This window comes from Panthera leo, chromosome A3, assembly GCF_018350215.1.
Source record: "Panthera leo isolate Ple1 chromosome A3, P.leo_Ple1_pat1.1, whole genome shotgun sequence".
Classification (NCBI taxonomy): domain Eukaryota; kingdom Metazoa; phylum Chordata; class Mammalia; order Carnivora; family Felidae; genus Panthera; species Panthera leo.
The window spans coordinates 81,971,070-81,993,801 of NC_056681.1; the positions used below are offsets into that span (position 1 = coordinate 81,971,070).

At 37.0% G+C, this 22,732-nt stretch overlaps 1 protein-coding gene across 5 annotated transcripts in view; it reads left to right on the forward strand.

Moving 5' to 3' along the window:
- Positions 1-22,732, forward strand: part of AFTPH (aftiphilin) — a 67,038-nt gene that overhangs the window by 8,674 nt on the left and 35,632 nt on the right. For 4 of the 5 annotated variants that reach the window (XM_042932455.1, XM_042932451.1, XM_042932454.1 and 1 more), the window contains exon 2: positions 17,999-19,953. In XM_042932455.1, coding sequence (XP_042788389.1) covers positions 18,031-19,953 — 1,923 coding nt within the window. In that variant the 5' untranslated portion in view covers positions 17,999-18,030. Of the gene's footprint in view, positions 1-5,063; positions 5,155-17,998; positions 19,954-22,732 lie in introns of those variants that run through there. The other variant, XM_042932452.1, reaches the window with a different exon arrangement.

Sequence of the window (22,732 nt, forward strand, 5' to 3'; positions counted from 1 at the left end):
CTCAAGAATTTGTAGGTAAAACAAACACTTCTGCTACAGTGACACTCAGAATCTGAAGCGTTCATTTCTTAAGGCCTTTGTTTTTAGTAGCCATTTATAGAGTAATAAACCTACATTAAGTTAACTTTTTATGCCACATATTTTTAATGGCATATTTATTTCTTAAAAATCATACCAAGAGTTTCAAGTATCAAATTCAAATCTTTTATCAGGAGCCCAAATGAATGAATATTCAATACTTTTTACCTGTGGTTATCATTTCTTCTTTCATATTTCAGACTCCTTCCTCTATATCCTAATGAGCCAGCAGGTGCTAGGTTTCTGTCTCCTTAGGGTTCAGAAGTTTACTTGAAACAAGTGGCAAGTGTTACACCTAAATAAAAGGTACAGATTTTAATCAGATTGCCAGTGACCTTGGTTTCTGGAAGTAGAGAAAAGGTTATTGTTGCTGTTTACATTTTAATTTCTTAACATTCAACTGAAACTGATTATTCAGACAGGATTTTATTTTTTCCAAGAATTCTGTAACATTTATGTTATATGTTAATATCTGTTTCAAGGATTATTGCAGTAACTTAAATTTGATCCTTTAAGGAAATTTTCCAAGTGCCATTTTTAAGTATTGAAAATTTTATGTTGAGAACGTTTTTTTGTTTAACTCTTTTTTAAATCTTGAGGGTGACATTTCTTTGTGATACTCTCAGGTAAATGTGTATGGCAGAACTTTAAGAAATGTTTGTACACTCAAACCATTGTAAGTTAGGGAAGGCTTTTTATAAGAAAAAGTACAAATTTCATTGCTTTACCTGTATCAGTTCAGTGAAGTTTGCAGACGTTTATATCACCCCAAAAGTTATAAAGTCTGGCAACATTCTTATCCTTTGGTATTTAATTCACTGGTTCTCAACCTTTGCTAACAACCAGCAGCATTTTTGAAACTTTTAAAAATACAGGTCTTTAGATCCACCTGTTCTATTAAAAAAAGGAAAACTTAACACAAAGCTAAGATTGAGAAACATTGGTTAATAGGCTGCTAGAGGAGAAAAACATGGGGAAAAATTTTTGATTTACTTTGTATGTAATAAAAGAGATAGATATCAAGAGGGATTAATTGATTCAGAAAGGCAGCCTAACCTAATGAAAACACTGGCTTTAATGTTAGAGTCCTACTTTCCGTACTTTGAAACCTTGAGCAGATTATTTGACCTCTCTGAGCCTGTTTTCTCCTGTGTAAAATGGATGGTTGAGGTTAAATTAGTGTATGAATAGCACCTCTCATAGTACCTATGACATCATAACTTGATAAGTATTGATGATCTCGCTTCACAGGAAACTTCATGCCTGAATGGGTTTTGAAGGTGTAGTAAATGAGTTCTCTAAGCAAGTAAGAATAGGAAATTAGAAGAAATGACTTGTGACATAGTGCCAGTGGAGGAACCAGGGGGGTAGTTTTGTCTAGATGGAGTAAAGAGATAGTATCTTAGCCATGGATAAGATAGGAATATCAAGTGGACTGTAGTAATCTTGGCCAAAAATAATGAGACCCTATAGGTCACGGGATGTTAAATATATCGAAGATTTAATTTGTGGGAGGGGGAATGGCAAAGTAGGGGGCAGTCAGGGCTATCACTCAGATTTCAGGACTTAGAATTCAGAACGTTGTATAGGAACAAGTAGTTTCTGTTCTTTAAGTACAGGTTGATTTCAGTTTGGAATTGGAGAATATGAGATATCTTTGGGACAGTCAAATAAAGATATTCAGAAAGGCATTTGGGTACATAGATCCAGAGGTTGCGCAGCCCATAGATAGGGGTTTCAGCATTGTGAACATATATTAAAAAAAAAAAAAAAAAAATTGGATGAGATCTCTCTCTGGGATAAGGAAATATGGGAAACACTGAAATTTAAGAGGCAAGCAGAAGGCAGATCTGTTGGAGGAGAAAGGATATCATAGGCAAGAGGGAAATCCAGAGAAAATGCCTTTCAGAAACTTTTTTCACTTAAAAATGTGTTTTAGACACCTTTTCCTATTAGTAATGTAGCCTTATCTTTTTTTTTTTTATGGCTATACTTTTTATTTACCCTATTCCTCATTGATAAATATTTAAGTTACTTTCAGTTGCTTTTTAAAACAATGCAGGAATTAACATTTGTATGGAATGATCTTTGTGTACTTACATGAATGCTTCTGTAGGATACATTCTCGTGGATGAAATTATTTAGTCCAAAAAATGTGCATTAAAATTTGTGGTGTATTGTAGAGTTGCCTGGAGTATAAACCAACATGTACTCTGACCAATAGTATCTTTAATTTTATCCTTAAAGTGGCTTGCTTCCTAGATTGAGGGTATTATGAATTTGAAAAATAGTATTTTTTTATTTAATGCAAAATTCTGCGAATAGGAAAGGAACACTTTCATTTTATCAAATTATGTGGTTCATTCAAATAATGTAAAATGGGTTATTTCTATCAAACTCATCAGAGGAGAATTGATGTCTTAAATATGCAGAATAGAAATACTGCAGAAGTTTTAAGTCACCTTAAATTATATTGCTTACATGCTCCAACGATAAAAAAAAAACTTGAGATTTCAAATTTTTTTTTGTTACTTGACATCGTTCATAATGTCTGTAAGGAAGGACTTAGCTTTTCCTAACCCCAGTGGTACTAATAGTATTTAGGGGAAATTGTTGGTTTTGGTCATTCTCTCTAAACTCTTCAGTGTCCGTTTTGGGTGTTTTTGGGTTTTTTTGTTTTTACTTAAAGTTATGACCTATTTCTGGTTTATAAATTTAGGTTTGTAAAATCAAGTTAGGGAATCATGACCAGCTTTTACGATAAAATGGAATAGAACTAAAAATATCAAGAGTACCCAGAGAGTAAGGGGAAGGTACTGTTTGGTGAAGTTTGTTTTTGGTTTTGGTTTTTTTTCCCTTAATGTGTATGTGTTGGGTCATCATGCAAAATGTATTGCTTTTGTGGGTTATGTGAGGGAAAGTTTAAAATTCTGCTTTATAGGACAGGCTTATTCTCAAATCATTTCTAACCAAAATAATTTTTTTTTTTAATTTTTACCCTTTAGCCTTTCTACCTTTAATGAGAAAGTAAAACTTTAAGCCAAGAAACAACACCATTAAAAGGTCAACTACCTAGAATTTGTTTGCTATGGGAATTCCTCCCATAGTTTCCATGAAGGTTATCAGTACAGGTAGACCTACTTGTGGCATTACCTGTGTATATTACACACATGTACACTCTTGAGCACTGTTTTGGAACGTGTTTATATTTGGTTTTTCACATATGTACCTTCTGTTTTATAATAATTCCCCCCAAGGATGTCATTATGTTATCTGTGGATGATATGACTATTTTTAAGCCTGGTTCATTGTCTGGTTTCCTTCTGTTGCCTCACACATTTCTAGGTTATCTTCTCAATTGATAGGTGGTCAGAGGAAAATTTAAAGGAACAAATAGCGCTTAGCAAAGACAATTTGTAAGGTAAATGTGCTGTTACATAGGTCATATTTTAAGGCCAAATTTGTGAGTTATAGATTATCTAGGATGCTGTCTGCATCCTTTCTCATTAGCTCAGATAATTGAATTCTAACTGCATTTGGTTGCAGCTTTAGACCTTTTACTAGGTGCTTTTTCTCTCTAAAAGGTGAGTTCTCATGGTAGGCATTTATAACATAGTAACACTGTCAGGAAGGGCAGCTGCCAAGAGCCTGCCGAGATCTACATATTTTAGTTACAGACTAGGGGTCTTTCGTTTTGGAAATCCACAAAGTAGGTTTCCACGGGGCTCTTTTGTTTTCAGAATACCATGGGATCTTGGTTTAATTCATCAGTCTTGACCGGAATTTAAATCTAAAGCTTTATAGCAAGAAATTTCTTTCAAAACATGTCAGCTATTCATGTCAGCTGATTGCAAATCTGCGGGAAATTTTACATGAAGTACTAAAGAAAGTTGCTAGGAGTGGAGAACAAGAGCAGGGGAAGTTAGTTGGGCCATCCAGAGTCACGTCACACTCTGGAGATCCTGGCTGATGCCTCCACTTACGGTGAGAAACTCTTCAAATCAAAGCAGATAGTGATACTAGCTGGTCTGTTAAAAACCGTGAACAAATTTTTGTACTTGAGCTGTTTTGTTTCGCTTAGCTTGTATAAGTGCTCCCCCTTTCAACTTTTTTTTCAGACAGGTTCACAGAGGATTGGATTTGTTTTCTTTTGCATGTGCTACATTTCAGGCCCGCCTTTCTCAGATCACGCTTACTTACCTTGACTGAACTTAGATGTTTCCTAACTGACTTGGTGGAACATCACAGCTAGGGTTATAGAAACCTAGTGGGAGGTGGAGGGGCAAACAGTTCGAGAGTGGTCAGGGGAATACATGCCCCAGCAAGAACAATAACCATGTATTCAGTTCCTCCCATGCGGCAGGCCCTGAGGATGCAGTGGTCAACAACGGAGGCCTGTGCCTGCACAACATTTCCAGTCTTTTGAGCTCAAGTAAAGTACCTCTTGCAAGAGCAGTTTCAGTGGAGTGGTAGGATGGAAGCCAGATTGTGCTGGCTTGAGGAGTGAGTGGGAGGTTAGGAAGTAGAGATAGCAAATAGATATGGCCCTTTGAAGAAGTTTGGTGAGGAGGAGGAAAGCTAGGAGGATACTGAAGGGAAGAGTTTTGTTTTGCTCCGATTTGAGGGTTGGAAGACTCTTGAACACTTACAGGCTGATGAGAAAGCATCAGTAGTAGTGGAGAAATTCAAAGGGTCCCCTGAGCGAGCAATTCAGAAAGAGAACAGAAGGTCCAGGGGTTATCTGTAGACACTATTGTAAGTGTAAGCAAGATTTTAGTGAAAGGAAATGAAACTGAAGTAGTTCCTGCTTTTAGATTCTGTTTTCATTGTAAAGTTTCTGAGATATTAGGGTGGCAAATTAGAGTGGCTCATTTATTCTGCAACTGTGTAATAAGAGCAAAGAGTACTAGGGAAAAAACTGTTTCCAAGGGCTAATGCATCTATCCTCATTGCTGCTTCTGTTTTGTTGTCTTTGTTACCAACAGTTATCCATATCATTTATTCTGTTTCAAGTTGAAGTACCTTTTTGGGAATAACAGTAATCTCTCAAATATGGCCAGTTGATATGAGTTAAAGGTAAAACAATTTCAAATGTTTTTATCTGTCTTGTTTAATTTTTACTATACAGCTATATAAACACAAGTGCCTTATGGGTTTACATAGAAATTTAAAACACAGTGAAGGGAAAGCTCTTAGGAACTTTTGAAAACTACCTTCTGTAAAATAACTCTTACTGCTATTTAGCAACATTCATTGAAGAATGAATGCATCGCTGCTCATGTTGTCATTTACATCGTGTATATTTGTACTCTTGTGAATCATCCTTACTGACGTCAAAATCAGGAAGACAAAATTTGGTTATCACTTTTGGCAGTCTGGCCTTTTGAGGGTGATCAACCTACTTATAAAGATATTTTGCTGCTTGTTTCATTCTTTACCACATTTTTACCACTTAATTTGTGTACATTAAGATTAAAAGAAGACATTCACCTCTTGGTGTTTTCGTTGGTAATTAGTTTGTAAGCATCTTATTTTCTCCTTCCAAATTATTGTAGAAGTTTCAGAAACCTTTTTCTGAACAACTCAGAAAACTTTAAGGGATGATTCCTGTAATTCTAATATTTGCTGTCAGTTGTTTCTGCAGTAAGACATTTTTCAAGTATTTTATTAGCTTGTGACTGATTCACCACTTACAAGTGACACTACTGTGAGGGATTATTTAACTTCTAAGCTTTTATTTATTCATCTGTAAAATGAAGATAGTAATTCCTACCTCATTGCATAGTATAAGGACTAAATGAGATAATTCATGAATACTTTTCACATAGTATCAACACATAGTGTTGAATAAATATTAACTTGACATTGGTGTAAGCAGAAGATGAAAGCACATGGAATATACTATTCAACAAGTGTTTGAAATAATACTGCGTGTTGTGTAGTTGATAACATTGACCTGTTGATACAGTTGATGTCTCTGATGTCTTGGGTTTGTTTTTTTTTTTTTAATTTGAGAGAGAACACCTGGGAGGGGCAGAGAGGGAGGGGGAGAGACAATCCTAAGTAGCCTCTGCACTATCAGCGTGGAGCCTGATGTGGGACTCTAACCCACAAACCGTGGGATCATGACTTGAGCCAAAATCAAGAATTGGATGCCCAACCGACTGAGCCACCCAGGTGCCCCTTGGGTTTTTGTTTTTAAATCAGCAAGTTTGAAGGAATTATAAGATCTTAACAGTGTTCAGCTTTGGAATTATGGAAGTTTGATTAAATAGCCTTGAAGTTTGCAGCATGTGTTAAAAAGGGAGTCCTAGAAACATAAAACTTTTCTCAGTTTTTTTACTAAAAAGCATCTATTTTTAGGGACTGTCCTTGTTTTGTTAGCTGCCATTGAGCAATATAATATGCTGAGGACAAGCCACTCAAAAAGAAAATGAAAATTATCAATTTTGTAGATCTTAAATTTTAGAAGCTTGAAAACTTTTGTGACATCATACATGGTCCAGTCATCTCTAGATGTATCAAAAACCAGAAAGTTAACTAAAATCCCTATCTTCATATGGCTCAGAGGAAGGGCTCTTTCTTTGGTTTCTTTATGATACTATGACTCTTAAGCAGAAATGTAGGCTGGACAGATTCATTGACACTACATTTTGATAGTATCTTAAAACTCCAGCAAGGATATTACAGTGAAGATTTGAATAATTTGAACTACTGCAATAGCAGGCAACATTTGTAATGCAAATCAATGTTGTTGCTTATATAATCATTTTTCTAAAGAAAATACACCGTTTTTTCCCCATCACTCACCCAAATGATTTAACAAGTGACTCATTAAAAATCTCAGACATTATGGTAAAAAGGTAGCAGTTTTTTGTGTGTGTGATCCATTAACTAAACCTTGCTAGTGTAGTTTGTACTATGTAAAGTCCGTAGCACAACTTCAGATACAGTGTTTGTCTTTTCTTACCACCATCCTTCCGGCTTGTGTTCTCCTTCACCCTCACCCCTGTTCCAGTCCCTATAACAATAAGTTTGGAGTGAAAGGTCCTCAGTAAAGCTGAGGATTGTATAATCTAGATGCGCTTATCTGGCCTTGAAAGTTGATATACGCATTGATGCAGTTTGGTGCCCTATAAAACGTGGGAGTCTCTCTCTCCGGTGAGTTTTTAGCTTGTCTGGAAAGTTATCTCAGTGTTTTAATCTGGGAAATTCCTGAAAGACCTCTTAGACCTCACCACTACCACCCAATGTGAGCCCAAGGACCCGCAGGATGGTGTTAATACATTGGGTGGATGATGGAGGATAGAGGAGTGGTCAAGGATTAACTCTTTCTTAGAGGAACATGTAGAATCCTTTCCATTCCAACTAGGCACCTTCTTAGAAGCCTTTATTCTTGTGGTCTTTCTCTAAATGGATAGTATCTACAGCTAGTTTATTTCAAATTAACTGGGTTGTATTGTGCTGTTGCTCATCAAAACATCTTTTTTCCCCCCAAGTTTTTACTTAGATACTAGTTAGCTAATACGTATGATTGGTTTCAGGTGTCGAATTTAGTGATTCATCACTTACGCATAACACCAAGTGCTCATCACAACAAGCGCCTTCCCTAATACCCATCACCCGGGGTACCTGGGTGGTTTAGTCAGTTAAGCATCAGACTCTTGATTTGGGCTCAGGTCATGATCTCACGGTTCATGAGTTCAAGCCCCACTTTGGGCTCTGTGCTGACAGTGCAGAGCCTGCTTGGGATTTTCTCTCTCCCTCTGTCCCTCCCTCACGCACTCTCTCTCTCGCTCAATAAACTTAAAAAAATACTCCTCACCCATTTAGCCCATCCCCCCCCCCCACCTCCTTCCATCAGCCTTCAGTTTGTTCTCTGTAGCTAAGAGTCTCTTATGGTTTGCTTCCCTCTCTTTTTTCCCCCTCCTTTCCCCTGTGTTCATCTGGTTTTTAAATTCCGCATATGAGTGAAATCATATGGTATTTGACTTTCTCTGACTTATAAAACCTCCATCTTTTAATCGAGTCTGTTGAGTTGGTTGGGTCCCTTTAGAGTCTATGTTCTCAGTCCTTCAACCTTGGATATTGTTTTATATTTTCCAGGGATGGGTTATAGAAATTGGCAATAAAGTCAGTGTCATGGATCTTTAGTGTGGTTAGTAAATTTTTCTTCCATGATTTACTCTCTCAGTGACCTAAACTATATGCAGAGTCATGTGAATGTTTGTGCCGACTAAGCAAACATTGACTTAGATTTTTGTTAAGGGTAGATTATGATTTGAACCACAGACTCAGTGAAGTTAAAATGTGATGATAGTTGATAACTGGCTGAGGCACAGCATGTGCCACATACTGAAGGTCTGTTATCTGTAATCCTCAAAACAGCATTGAAAGGGAGGAGCTGCTAGCCCCTTTTTCTGGATAGGAAACCGAAGCTCAGGGCAAACTCACATAATTCGTAAGTGAGGAAGCTGGAATCTGAACCTAGGATCTCATTCCAAGTCCAAGATATTTCTCCTGTACCATACTACCTCTTGAGACATACATATATTACCTTAAATCCCAGAGACAGGCAAAGTATAAGTAAGCAAAACTTTTTTTTTAATGGAATGATATGTTTATTATGGTCACATACATTCACTTGTAATGGAGTTCCTTAATTGAAGTATGTTGATTTTCTGAGAAGCATTTTTTTTGTTTTTGATGCATATAGAGAGAGCAGAGTACACAAGTCTTAAGTGTACAACGGGATGAACTTTTACAAATACATATACGTGTGTAGTATTTTGATCAAGAGATAATAGCAATTTTAGCATTCACCAGGCTCTTTTATGTTCTCTTCCAGTCAATACTATACCTGCTGTAGTAACTCCTATTCTGAATTATCACCGTACATTAGTTTTGCCTGTTTTGAACTGCCCAGAAGTTGAATCACATAATATATATTTTGTGTGTGTGTATCTGGTTTCTTTCACACGTCTGTGATAGTCATCCATGTTGCATGTAGTAAGTAATTCATTTCATTGCCATGTACCCCACTGTATGTATATACCATGGTTTGTTTTAAGCATCTGTTATTTGGGTTATTTTCAGTTAAGAATAAAGTTGTCCTGAGCAGTCTTGTACATGTCTTTCAGTGCATGTATGTACTCACCTTTGTGGAGTATATACCAGGTACGGTTTTAGTAAATACTGCCAAACAGTTCTCCAAAGGGTATACCAACTTACATTCCAGCCATTGAAGTATGAGAATACCACTTGTTTCATGCTGTTGCCATCGGTAGCTGTGGTTAATGTTATTTTGTTTTAATTTTAGCTGTTCTAGTGGGTGTATAATAGTGTTGATACCATGGTTTTAATGTGCATTTCTCTGATGACTTTTCACATGCTTATTGGCCATTTGGATATCCTCTTTTGTGATTTACCTGTTCATATATTTCGGCCATTTTTCTGTTGGGTTGTCTCCCATTGATTTGTAGGAATTCCTTATATATTTTGGATATGAGTTCTTTGACAGTTACATGTAACCACAAATATCTTCTGGGCAATGGCTTGCCTTTCCACTCTCTTAATGCTGTTCTTTAGGTGGACATAGGTTTTAAACCTTCATGAAGTCCAATGTATCATTTTCTCTTTTATGATTACTGCTTTCTATGTCTTATTTAAAACACCTTGCCTTCCCTCAGGTCATGAAAATAATCTCTTAAGTTACCTTCTTAGAAGGTTGATTGTTTTTTACCTTTCACATTTAGGTCTACAATCTGTCTGGAGCTGATTTTTGTGTGAGATATTAGGTAGAATCAAAGATTGATTCCCCTTGTGTGGATATTCACTTGATCTAAGCACCACTTGTAAAACAAGGCTGTCCTTTCCCCACCCCCACTGCAGTGCTGTCTTTATTATTACATGATGATGTAGCTTTAAACTGAGTCTTGGTATCTGGTGGTTGAAGTCTTCCAACTTTGTTCCTCTTGGGAAACTTTTTTTAATTGCCTGATAATCTTAGGGGCGCCTGGGTGGCTCAGTCAGTTAAGCGGCCGACTTCGGCTCAGGTCATGATCTTGCGGTCTGTGAGTTCAAGCCCCATGTCGGGCTCTGTGCTGACCGCTCAGAGCCTGGAGCCTGTTTCAGATTCTGTGTCTCCCTCTCTCTGACCCTCCCCCGTTCGTGCTCTGTCTCTGTCTTAAAAATAAATAAATGTTAAAAAAAAAAAATTTTTAATCTTAGGTGATAGTTAGCCCTATTCATCCTTTGAGTCCTCTGCCTTCCCAGGCCCACCTTTCCACTTGACCCCACAGCTTTCCACTTAGAGACTCCCCATCTCTTCTTTTCCATGACCATTTCAGATATGAGGCTAGAACTCCTTGAGCAGGTGCAGCTTCTTTTCTTGTGAGAGATTAATATTGAATCACTCTCACCTATTGTACGCCTTGCTACCCTGGCTGCTCATCTGGCTCAGGACTCAGTATTCCACTGCTGATTGCTACTAAACTTCTGGATTGTTCCCCTGACTCCTCTCATTGGACCTTTTATATTAGAATTCCCAAAGCTAAGATCCTTTGATTTTCGTGGTGTGTAGCCCTGAAGGTCTTTTTTTGGCTCGCATTTATGTTTACTATTTTTCACTTATGTTGTCTCCTAGTCTCTGTATAAGGATGTGATTTCCCATAGATTTCTACAAAGTGCAGAGGTCTGCCCGAATTCTCTGCCTCATGCTCTAACTTTAGGATCCCCCATTTACCCAGACGTGAAAGCTCCATGTCTACTTTTTGTGTATACTATGGCTTGAATCTTTCCTCGATACCCCCATTACTTGTTTATTTCACTGTAAGAGGTCTTGAAATAAGCAGGCATAAAAATGGGGAGTTGAACACATCCTTCTACACATACACACACGTGTGAATATGCTTGTTTGGATTATAAAGAAATTAGACAAGTGTTTTGAAATCCTTGTGGTGTGGAGTAAGGAGTAAGTTGTCTATTAAGAAGGATGAAGAAACATTTATTAAGGTTGCTGTGTGCCAGGCACGGTATTAAAGTAGCTCATCTAGGGGCGCCTGGGTGGCTCAGTTGGCTAAACGTCCGACTTCGGCTCAGGTCACGATCTCGCGGTCCGTGAGTTCGAGCCCCGCGTCGGGCTCTGTGCTGACAGCCTGGAGCCCGTTTCGGATTCTGTGTCTCCCTGTCTCTGACCCTCCCCCGCTCATGCTCTGTCTCTCTCTGTCTCAAAAATAAACATTAAAAAAAAAAATTAAAAAAATAAAGTAGCTCATCTATCTCTTTTTCTTTTTCCTGTTAGGAATAGCTAAAATCCGTATTTTCTGTGTAAAAGAAAAGGGGGGGCGCCTGGGTGGCTCAGGCGGTTAAGTGTCCGACTCTTGATTTCATCTCAGGTCATGTTCCCATGGTTGTGGGATAGAGTCCCTGCATCAGACTCTGTGCTGATAGCATGGAGCCTGCTTGAGATTCTCTCTGTCCCTCCTTCTGCTTGCATGTGTGTGCGCGCGTGCTCTCTCTCTCAAAATAGACACACTTTTTAATTAAGTCAAACTTCATATGCTAATTCATCATACAAATAATACTTCAATTAACAACAAATAATACTTCAACTAACAAATTTTACTGAGTTGGCCTGGACATGGAAGAATTTTTTTGGAAAATTTCACTCCTCCTCCACACTGGCTGGTTGGCGTTCTTGATTGAAACTTGAGAGTGGCATTCTTTTAGATTTTTGAAGGATGAGGTGGGCCAGAACCAAGACCTACTGAGGGGGAATATGCAGCCCAAGTTCTTCCCATCAGTAGGTGACACGGTTTTGAGAAATATGGAAATATTCATAGTGTGGGAGACTGACAGCCTGTTGCATGTAGGAGAGAGTACTTTTATGACAGGAAGAAAAACTATTTTCTATGTTGGTTTGTTTGGTTACAAACTCTTATTCAGATCTTGGTATTTCCTTAACACCTGAGTTTGAAATGGGCCTAAACCAATCAAATGTTTCATTTTTCAAACAATGAAAAGTTTTAGGAAGAGCAGTAGGTTAACTGTGAACAGATTCTACTAATAAGAAACATCACAGGTGGTTCTTTAAAAAAAAAAAAAAAAAAATACTGTGGGAAGGTGAAGTGGTTTGGCAGCCTTTTTCAAAACTAAACATGCACTTACCGTAAAACCTAGTAATCACACTCTTGGGCATTTATCCCAGAAAATAAGAACTTCTATTCACAACAAAACCTGTACATAAAAGTTGTTAACATCTTTATTATGTATACTACTTAAAGATGCTGTTATATATATTACTAATGTATTATGTGTACTGTTTACAATAAAATATAGGAAATAACTCATCGCATTCAGTTGTTGAGTGGTTGAACAAAGTGGTATATCTGTACCATAGAATACTACCTAGCAAAAACTGACCTATTGATACACGCAGTAACCAGGACAGACCTTAAGGGCATTATACTTAGTGGAAAAAGTCAACTTCAAAAGGTTATGTAGTGTATAATTTCATTTACGTAACACTTTTGAAATGACAAAACCATGGAGACAGAAAGCAGATCAGTGGTTGCCAGGGATGGGGGTGGGGGGGAGAGGGAGTAGTTCTGTATCTTGATAGTTGTGATAGTTACACAGATCTATACATGGGATAAAATTGAACAGAATTACACACGAACACAAGTGGATGCAAGTTTTTGGTTTCTTTAATGGTCAAGACTGAATAACGTCCGTTGTCTAATTAATAGTAATGGACCAACAGGGTCAGTTTTCAGTTTTCTCCTATACTGGAGCTATGTAAGATTCACCATTGGGGGGGCTAGGTGAAGAGTGTGCAAGTGTCTACTGTGTTTGCAACTTTGTTAGTCTATTTCAAAATTAAAAATTAAAGTAAGATGTACAGCTGTGTTCATAGCAGCATTATTCAGTGGCCAGAAGGTGGAAGCAACCCAAGTGTCTACCAACAGATGATAGTAGATGCATACAGTGGAATAATATTCAGCCTTTAAAAGGATGAACTTCTCACACTGGCCCTACAACAGGTACCTTGAGGACTTGATGCTAAGTGCAATAAGCCAGTCACAAAAGGACAAATAGTGTGCAATTTCACTTACATGAGATACCTAGACTGACCAAATTCGTGGAGACAAAATAGAATGGTGGTCGCAGGAGCTGGGAGGAGGGAGAATGGGAAGCTATTGTTTAATGAGTACAGGAAACATTTTAATATTTTGGAAGATAGAGTTGTAAAGATGAGTGGTGGTGATGGTTGCACAACAATGTGAATGTACTTAATGTCACTGAAATATACACTTAAAAATTGTTAAAATAGTCCATTTAAAAAATTTAATAGTAAATTTTATGTATTGTCACAATTTTTTAAATGCTATGTAAGCAACACGTTTATTATACAGTGTACATATTTAAATGCAAACATAAATCTTGAATTCTTTTAACTTTTTTCGTTTTCATCTTGAGGTGATTGGTGATCACAATCATATAAAAAGTTGGAAGTGCAGTACAAATAAGTCTTTATCTGGAATAATTTGGGACTGTTGCCAACCTGATGTACCATCTCTCCCAAGTATTTTAGTGTGCGTTTCCTACAACCAAGGACATTCTCTTACATAAGCACAATACCACTCTCAAAACCAAGAAATAAGCATCAATACATTTCTGCTATCTAGTCCTTGGACACTATTCAAGTTTCACAGTGGTCCCAATAATGACCTGTATAGAAAGGGAAGCTAGTTAAAAATCAAGTGTTAAATTTACTTGTCTCTTTAGTTGTCTTCAACCTGGAACAGTTCTTAAGTTTTTCCTTAAGTTTCATGATAGTGATACTTTTGAAGATTACAGACCAGCTGTTTTGCAGCCTGTCTCTCAGTTTGAATTTGTCTGACGTTATCTCATGAATCGGTTCAGGTTGTATATTCTGGGCAGGAATATTCCAGAAGTGATCCTGTGTTCTTATTGTGTCTTGTCAGGTGATGTGGGATTTTGATATTCCCGTTGCTAATGATGTTCACTTTGATCATTTGATGAAGTGTCAGCTCCGCTGTAAAGTTACACTGCTTTCTCTTATAATTGAGTATGTTGTGGGGAGCTGTTTTGAAACTGCAGTATCTTAACATGTTTATATTTGAGGACTGATAGTTGGTTATTCAGTGGATTATAATCTGTTACTGTCGTTATTTTGATGCTTATCACTGATTTTACCAGTAAGAATCACTTCAGGCTGCCTTTTGTGTCCTTTTGACATGCTGCCACCATTGTGAATGCTTTTATTTTTATTTTTATTTTTAATTTTTTTTTCTTAACATTTATTTATTTTTGAGACAGAGACAGAGCATGAACGGGGGAGGGTCAGAGAGAGAGGGAGACACAGAATCTGAAACAGGCTCCAGGCTCTGAGCGGTCAGCACAGAGCCCGACGCAGGGCTTGAACTCACGGACCGCGAGATCATGACCTGAGCCGAAGTCGGCCGCTTAACCGACTGAGCCACCCAGGCGCCCCAAGTGAATGCTTTTAAATTAAAAAAAAAAAAAAAAAAAAAAAGGAATCATGATACGAATGGCTACATAGTATGTTATTGGAAGGACAAAGCATAATTTGCTTAAATAATCCCTTTTGGAGCATTTTGTTTTATTTTTAAGGAAAAGAAAGTTTGTGTGGTATAGCCATATTGCCTTCTATAAGCCTTCTAACAATTTACACACCCACCTGCAGTATGTGTGTGCAAATGTCCTTTTCTCCACACACTCATTAACAATCAGAGTATTTTTGAATAATAGGAACTTCATAATCACAGAGAAACTGTTAGAGGTCAAATAACCCTGTATACTTAAGCATTGAAATGGGTTATCGGGATTCTAGACAAAGGAGAAAATTAAGGGCTTATATGTATCTTTTACTGTTTTTTTTCCTTTTCTCATTTAAAGAGCAAAAAAGAAGGTATCTCAGGAAGTAAAGCCATCATTTCCTTCTTTATGATGCTGATTTTGTGAGGAAGACAGTTTAAAATAGATCTGTTACAATGGAGTCTTTTACTTTTATGATTTGCTCACTTTCTTTCAAATAACTCTCAGTGACCATTGACCTCAAAGATCATTTTCAAAATTCTGAAACCATTCTCTGCTAACCAGCTGTATGACCTTTGAGAAAGTTGCTCATCAGTAGGCCTCATTTTCCTCATATCTAATTAAATTAAGTGGTTTGTATGGTACCTTCTCCCTAAAGTTGGAAGATTTTATGAAACTTTATTTTGAGAATTAGAAGGAAGTGGTTGTTCTGTTTTTTGAGCTTACGAAGTTTTGTGGTAAAGTATTCACGTATCTAACTTGGCAACCGTGAGTGGCAGAAAATACCAATTCATTGGGCTTCAGTTTAGTTCACTGAAAGTATCAATTTATAGGCTCGTTTTGTTCTAGGACTTTTGTTGTTAATTTTCCCTTTGCTTTTAATGTAAATCTGTCTTATGGCATTTTTGACAATTTAGCATAGAGGAACAGGGTAACTCAGACATAGATTCCATTTAAGAGTTAAATATATAGAGAGGGGCACCTGGCTGGTTTAGTCCAAAAAGCATGTGACTCTTGATCTCGAATCCATGAGTTTGAGCCCCATGTTGGGTGTAGAGATTAAATAAATAAATATTTAAAAGAGAAGTTAGGTGAAGAAGATATAAACTAATAGATATGGGAAAGATTATTCAATAAATGGGATTAGGATAATTGCTTGGCTATTTAGAAAACAAAAATTAGACCTTTGCTTTAGATCATATACCAAAATTCTAGATGTATTAAAAACTAAATGCAAAGAAAACCGTGTAATATTAGAAAAAAAAATATTAAATCTCAAGCTTATATGAAACCAAATTAATGAAAATTACTAATGAACAGTTGATTTGGTCCCATAAAAATTAACTTTGGAAAACAGTTTTACAGTTTCTTGTAAACTTAATGTGACCAAGCATTTGCACTCCTGGGAATTCATATTAGAGAAATAAAAACTTGTCAGACAACAGTCTGTACACAAATATTGATAGCAGCTTTATTTGTAATTGTAAAATACAAGAAACAACCAACGGGTCCTAAATTGAATGAACTGGCAAATAATCTGTGGTGCAGCTATATAACGGAATACAACTTGGCAATAAAAAAGAATGAATTCTTGACATGCAACAACATGGATGGATTTCAAGGGCATTAAGCTGAGTGGGGGGAAAAAAAACACCTCCAAAGAATTACATATTGTGTAATTCCATTTACATAATAAGTACTTATGAAGTAGCAAAATTATGGGGAACAGATCAGTGGTTGACAGGAGTTAGGGTTTAGGGGAGGGTGTATTGAGAGGTAACACGAATGAGGTTTTTGGTTTTGTTTTTTTTTTTTAAGTTTATTTTGAGAATTAGAGCATGGAGGAGGGGCAGAGAGATTGGGGGCGGGGGGGGGGGGGCGGGGAATCCCAAGCAGGCTCTGCACTGTCAGCTCTGAGCCCCATATGGGGCTTAAACCCACAAACCTCGAGATAGGACCTGAGCTAAAATCAAGAGTCAGATGGTTAGCTGACTGAGCCACCCAGGCACCTCAAGGGAGTTTCTTTATATTGATGAATATTACAGAACTATTTTTGCAACAGTTCTTATCCTAATTGTAGTGTTGGTTACTTGAATCTAATCTGCATATGTGATAAAATTTCATAGAATTACACACACACAGAAAAATGGTCAAATCTAAAGTGTGTAACTGAGTTAATAGTGTACTGATGTCAGTTTTCTGGTTTGAACAGGTACTACAGTTATTTACCGCATTATCAGTGTGGGAAACTGGTTGGAGTATACATGAGAGCTCTGTACTGTTTTTGCAACTTAAATGACTTCAGTAGTGAAAAGTTATAAAACAAAATGAAAATGCAGTACATCCAGACAATGGAATATTATTCAGTGCTGAAAAGAAATGAGCCATCAACCATGAAAAGACCTGGAGGAAGCTTAGATGCATGTTATTAAATGAAAGAAGCTAATCATACAGTATGTACAGGCTACATATTGTGTGACATGTATGTCTACGTACTGTATGATTCCAACTCTGTGACATCCCAAAAAAGGCAAAACTGTGGAGACAGTAAAAAGATCAGTGGTTGCCAGGCACAGGGGAGAGAGGGATGTATAATGGAACTGAGGGTTTTTGGAGCATTGAAATTACTCTGTGATACTGTAATTAATGCATTTGTCCTAACACATAGAATGTACAACACAGAGCAAACCCTAATATAAATTTGGACTTTGGGTAATAACGATGTATGTCAATGTAGGTTCATCAGTTGTAACAAATATACTACTCTGCTGGAGGATGTCTGTAATAAATGAGGCTGTGGATGAATGGGGGTGGGGAAGATCTAGGAATTCACTTACCATCTCAATGAACCTAAAATTGCTCTAAAAATAAAGTCTGTTAAAATTTAACTTGGGTAAGAAATAAACGTTGAACTGAATAGCAATTATTAAAGAAAATTTTCATGTCTTATTTATAAAGAACTCACAAATCCATAAGGGCAGGCCCTGAATCTCCAGTGGACTAGAAAGCAAAGCAAGCTTAAGAGAATAAGCAAGTGCTCCGAGAGAATTTTGTAGATATACTTTTGTGTTTATTCAAAATTTCCTGGAATCCCCAAATTCAGTAATGTAACACCAATATTCTTAGAAACCTACACTAGAAAAGAGAAAATTTTTTTGCCGTTATAGCTGTGTAAAGTCATCTTACCTAAGAGAAAAAGAATTTAAAAGGTCCAAAACAAAGCACTGTAAATTTTCACTGGTTTGAAATAGCTTTGAGAGAGTTTTGAAAGACGTTGTATACGTAATCTGTCCCCTCCAAGAAAAAAAAAAAAAACCCTGTTGTTTTGTTTTTTCAGGTGTAAATTAATTATTTGAAAGCAATTGAACAATGGAGCCAGACATCATTCGAATGTACTCTTCATCCCCACCACCACTAGACAATGGAGCCGAGGATGATGATGATGATGAATTTGGGGAATTTGGTGGGTTTTCAGAAGTTAGCCCTTCTGGTGTAGGATTTGTTGACTTTGATACACCAGATTATACTCGTCCCAAGGAAGAGTTTGTACCTTCAAACCATTTTATGCCAATTCATGATTTCTCAGAAAATGTAGATAGCCTTACTAGCTTTAAATCCATTAAGAATGGTAATGATAAAGACATCACTGCTGAACTTTCTTCTGTGAAAGGACAGTCTGACGTTTTACTTTCTACCACCAGCAAAGAAATAATTTCATCTAAAACTTTAGATACTTCCATTGATGGCATAGAAAGTCCAGGAGATTTAAATACTATAGTGAAGCGGAGACAGAATGTTGGAACACCTGAAAGTTTCTCTCCAGGAGATTTTAGAACTGATATGAATGTTGTTCATCAAAACAAGCAGTTAGAGAGCTGCAATGGTGAAAAGCCTCCTTGTCTGGAGATTCTAACAAACGGGTTTGCAGTATTGGAAACTGTAAATCCTCAGGGAACAGATGATCTGGACACCGAAGCCGATTCAAAAGGACGAAAGCCTCTTAGCACTCATAGTACTGACTATAACTTAGACTGTGCACCTAGTCCTGCTGAGGAATTTGCAGATTTTGCTACATTTTCCAAAAAGGAAAGGATACAACTAGAAGATACAGGATGTGCAGTTTTAAATGATAGAGAAGCATTAACCATTCAGGAAAATAATAAAATTAATAGAGTCAGTGAACTGAGTTCTGTAAAAGCACTGTCTTTGGGTAGAAGCTTTGACGATAAAGGAGACATTGATGGAGAGGATCAGGTTTGTGTTTCAGAAATAAGCATAATGAGTACCAGAGGTTTCAGTACTGAAAAACAAGGCCTTCCAACATTGCAACAGGATGAATTTTTAAAATCAGTTCAATCAAAGCCTTGGAGTTTGGCAGACTCAGCTGATAATTCAGAAGCCAGTATGAGAGAATGTAAAACTGAGGAAAAACTTGATTTGTTTACTTCTAAGTGTGCTGACCTATGCATGGATTCTATTAAAACTTCTGATGCTGATGATGAAGTTGGTTCTTCCAAAGAAGAAAGTAAAAAGTTTACCGATTCCCAAAGCCCCAGCATTGATCCTACAGAAGAAAATGTTCTGGATGATTCTTTAAGTGTAAAAAATGGTGACAGTAGTAATGACTTTGTGACTTGCAATGATACTAACGAGGATGATTTTGGTGACTTCGGCACAGCCAGTGGCACAACTCCACCTTTTGTTACTGGTACCCAAGATTCAATGAGCGATATCACTTTCGAAGAGTCCTCAGAGCACTTTCCACATTTTAGTGAACCAGGTGATGACTTTGGAGAATTTGGGGATACAAATGCTGTTTCTTGCCAAGATGAAATTCTATTTACTGAGTCCGACCTAAAACAGACTTCTGATAGTTTATCAGAGGAATGTAAGTTGGTGGGAAAGTCTTCTGGGACAGGCACTGATACTGTTTCAAAACTGGAAATTGAGCAAGAAGGTGAATTTGGAGATTTTGATTCTGTGCCAAATATTCGAGAGGACCGCAGTGCTTTTCAAGACTCTGATGATTTTGCGGACTTCAGTTCAGCTGGGCCTAGCCAAGTTGTAGATTGGAATGCCTTTGAGGATGGACAGAAAGATAGTTGCTCTTGGGCTACTTTTGGAGACCAGCAGGCTGCTGAATCTCACCATCGAAAGGAAGCCTGGCAGTCACATAGGACAGATGAAAAGATTGATACTCCAGGAACCCCCAAAATGCACAATGTCCCTTTAGCAACTTCCAAAGGAGCAGTTGCTGGTGGCCATTTACAGGAAACAGCCACTTCAGTTCAGGTATTTACTGGTTTTCTCTATTTTGTATAATATACTAATTGCCGTGGAGGCAATTCAGCTTTTCAAAAAGTATTTTTAAATTGGGTACCTGTTGAAGGAGTCTCTTATGATACATAATGCTTGCTTGATTTGTGGATTACATTTTTCACAATGCTTTGGTAAACTTTAAATGGACAGTCCTACAATAAGTAATGTTTGGTGAGGTTTTTCTTTATTTCAATGAGTTTAATATTTACAGAAACTCAGCAGCTTGATTTTTTGATTAACATAAATATCACTTACGTAAAAATTCATTAATTAGCTAACTAGTCCAGTGAATCCTTCAGTTTCTACCTTTACAGTGATTTTAGAAGAAAGTTAAACTCAGATTTAGTAGATGTTTTTTTAACTTTCAGAAAATAATGTCTCTTAATTTTGTCCATCAAAGACCTAGGAAATTGAAGTACAGTTTTGAGTGTGGCAGAGAGCAAGCAGAATTTGAAACCTCAACCTGAGCTGAAGGCTATAGGGAACTGAAGGATAGAAAAAGAATTTGAGCAAAGCAGATTTGGACTTCATAATTTGACAGCCACTAAAGACCTGGGATGAGGGTACGAGAAGACTAGAACTGTATTTAGTTGCTTATAATTTCTTGCAAATGTACATTTACGTTTACACTTATTGGGGAATAAGTGTGTCAGGGAGAATATTTTTACCCGCCAGGGCCTGTACTTTATCCTTTTCTGTTCCAGACTCCTTCAGAGAAGATTCACTGAGATTTATCTTGACCTAAAGTAGCCCCTAGAGACGCAGCTTAATATCCAGGTTATTCCCCGGTCCTGAGTTGTACCCTGTGCTAAACCTAACCTTTCCTCAATCCCGGAGGTATCGGAAAGAAAACTCCCCAGAAAATCACTGCTTTATATTGACAACTGTTTCAGGGAACACTTGTCCTACCAGCTTCTTTTAGAGATCCTGAGAATAAAATTCCCCAAACTCTTCCAGTTATCTTTTGCCAAGCAAACCATTTTCAATTGGAAATATTTCCAAAGTCTGAGTGTCAGTTGAAATGGTTATACATCATTGCTTTGAAACGTGAAAATACTGTTATGGTATTACCAGGTGGTGTGCATAGCTAATTACTTTTCATTTGACTTTGAGTGTCTGAATAGCTTAATTTGCTAATTTGGTTTGTATATGGTTTGGCTAATGTATATTTTTCCTGTTGATTAATTTATTATGGAAGTAGAAGCTTGCAAGGAGTGAACTAATTATATAATGCAAAGCCAAGATTGTTGATTTTGACCTAATCCTTTCCCTGTTGAGTTTCATCTTACTGTAAGGTGACACTGGTATTGAATGATCTTTAATTTATAGCCTTAGAACTTTTAACATCATCAGATAATGAATTTTAAAGTATGACCAGTTCAAAAAGGACCTTTTTGTTACACAAGTTGATTGAAGTTATTTGTAATTTGACAACTGGACATAAGAGGTAGTAAAGTATATGAGCTTTATATAATCTTACAGATCTGAGTTTGAATCTTGACTCGGCCTCTTATAAGCTTTATGATTTTGGACAAGTTACTTCTGAGTTCAGTTGTTTATAAAAAGATCATACCTACTTCATTGGACTTCTGTGAAGATAAAATGACAATAAATTTTAAAGTGAGTGAAAAAATCCACTGAAAAATAAGAATTCTATAGTATGATTCTATTTTGTGAAAATAGAGCAAAAACCATGTGGATGTGGCAAGATACATTAAGACTTCCTGAGATTTGTTTGGCTTGGTCCTCAGACTTTTATTTTTGCTGAATGGGTTTGGAAAATGAGCAGAACTTGGAGATGGATTTTGGAAAGAAGAAATTGTTGAAAGGGGCTAAAAGATAAGTTTTAGAAGGAAGTTGAGGTAAGGAAATGGGTAAGGCATGCTGAGTAAGTGACTGAGTTGGAAATGATTTTTATTCTCATCCTGCTGTTGTGATCCAGGCTTGTGGCCCGCAGTTTCTTCCTTTTGCAGAATCTGCTGGGAAAAGTACATTAAGCCCCCTAGGAGAGGATTAGATTTACTGATATTTTTCTTAAAATGTTTCTCCTACTTGTTAAGTGTTGGGGACAGCACAGAAATCTTCACATATTAATGACAGTGAACATTAGGGTTTTAGTGGTTAAACTTAAAATGATTTATTCCTGTTCAGTCTTAACATGGATGCAACAATTCTGCCTTAAACAAAGTGCCTTCAAGTGGTTTTGTCCAAATTCTGCTTTGACAGAATGTTGTGAGTCTTTTAGGATTCATAGCTCGGTTAATTCAATTAAAGAAACATGGGGAACAATTCTTGGTTTTGAGAAATGAGACGAATGGTGTAGTTGTCATTTCAGATTTCTTCTTTTCACTGTGACATTGTCTGGGTCTCTATTTTTTAATACTTTCCTTTTTTTGGGCTACCAAAAGGATATCTTCATATTCTGATAAAATATATCTTCCTTGAGTCAAGAGACCATCAGTTGTTACAGCTTTATTGTAATAATTTGCTACTTAGGGAAAAGTCAACCAAGAAGAAATCTTTCAAACTTATAAAATGTTCTTAGTCAAACTAATTCTCAAATGTGGATCTGGTCGCCTCAGAGGATTGAAGCCTTGATGTAAAGTCATGCATGACTATTTACTGAGAATTATTCTTCCCTTTCAGTGACTATTTTTTTCTGAGAACCCAGAGCTCAGTATATTTCATTTTCTTGTTAACATTCTTACACATCGTAGAGGAAAACAAGTAGTGGTATCTCTGTTGTACAAAT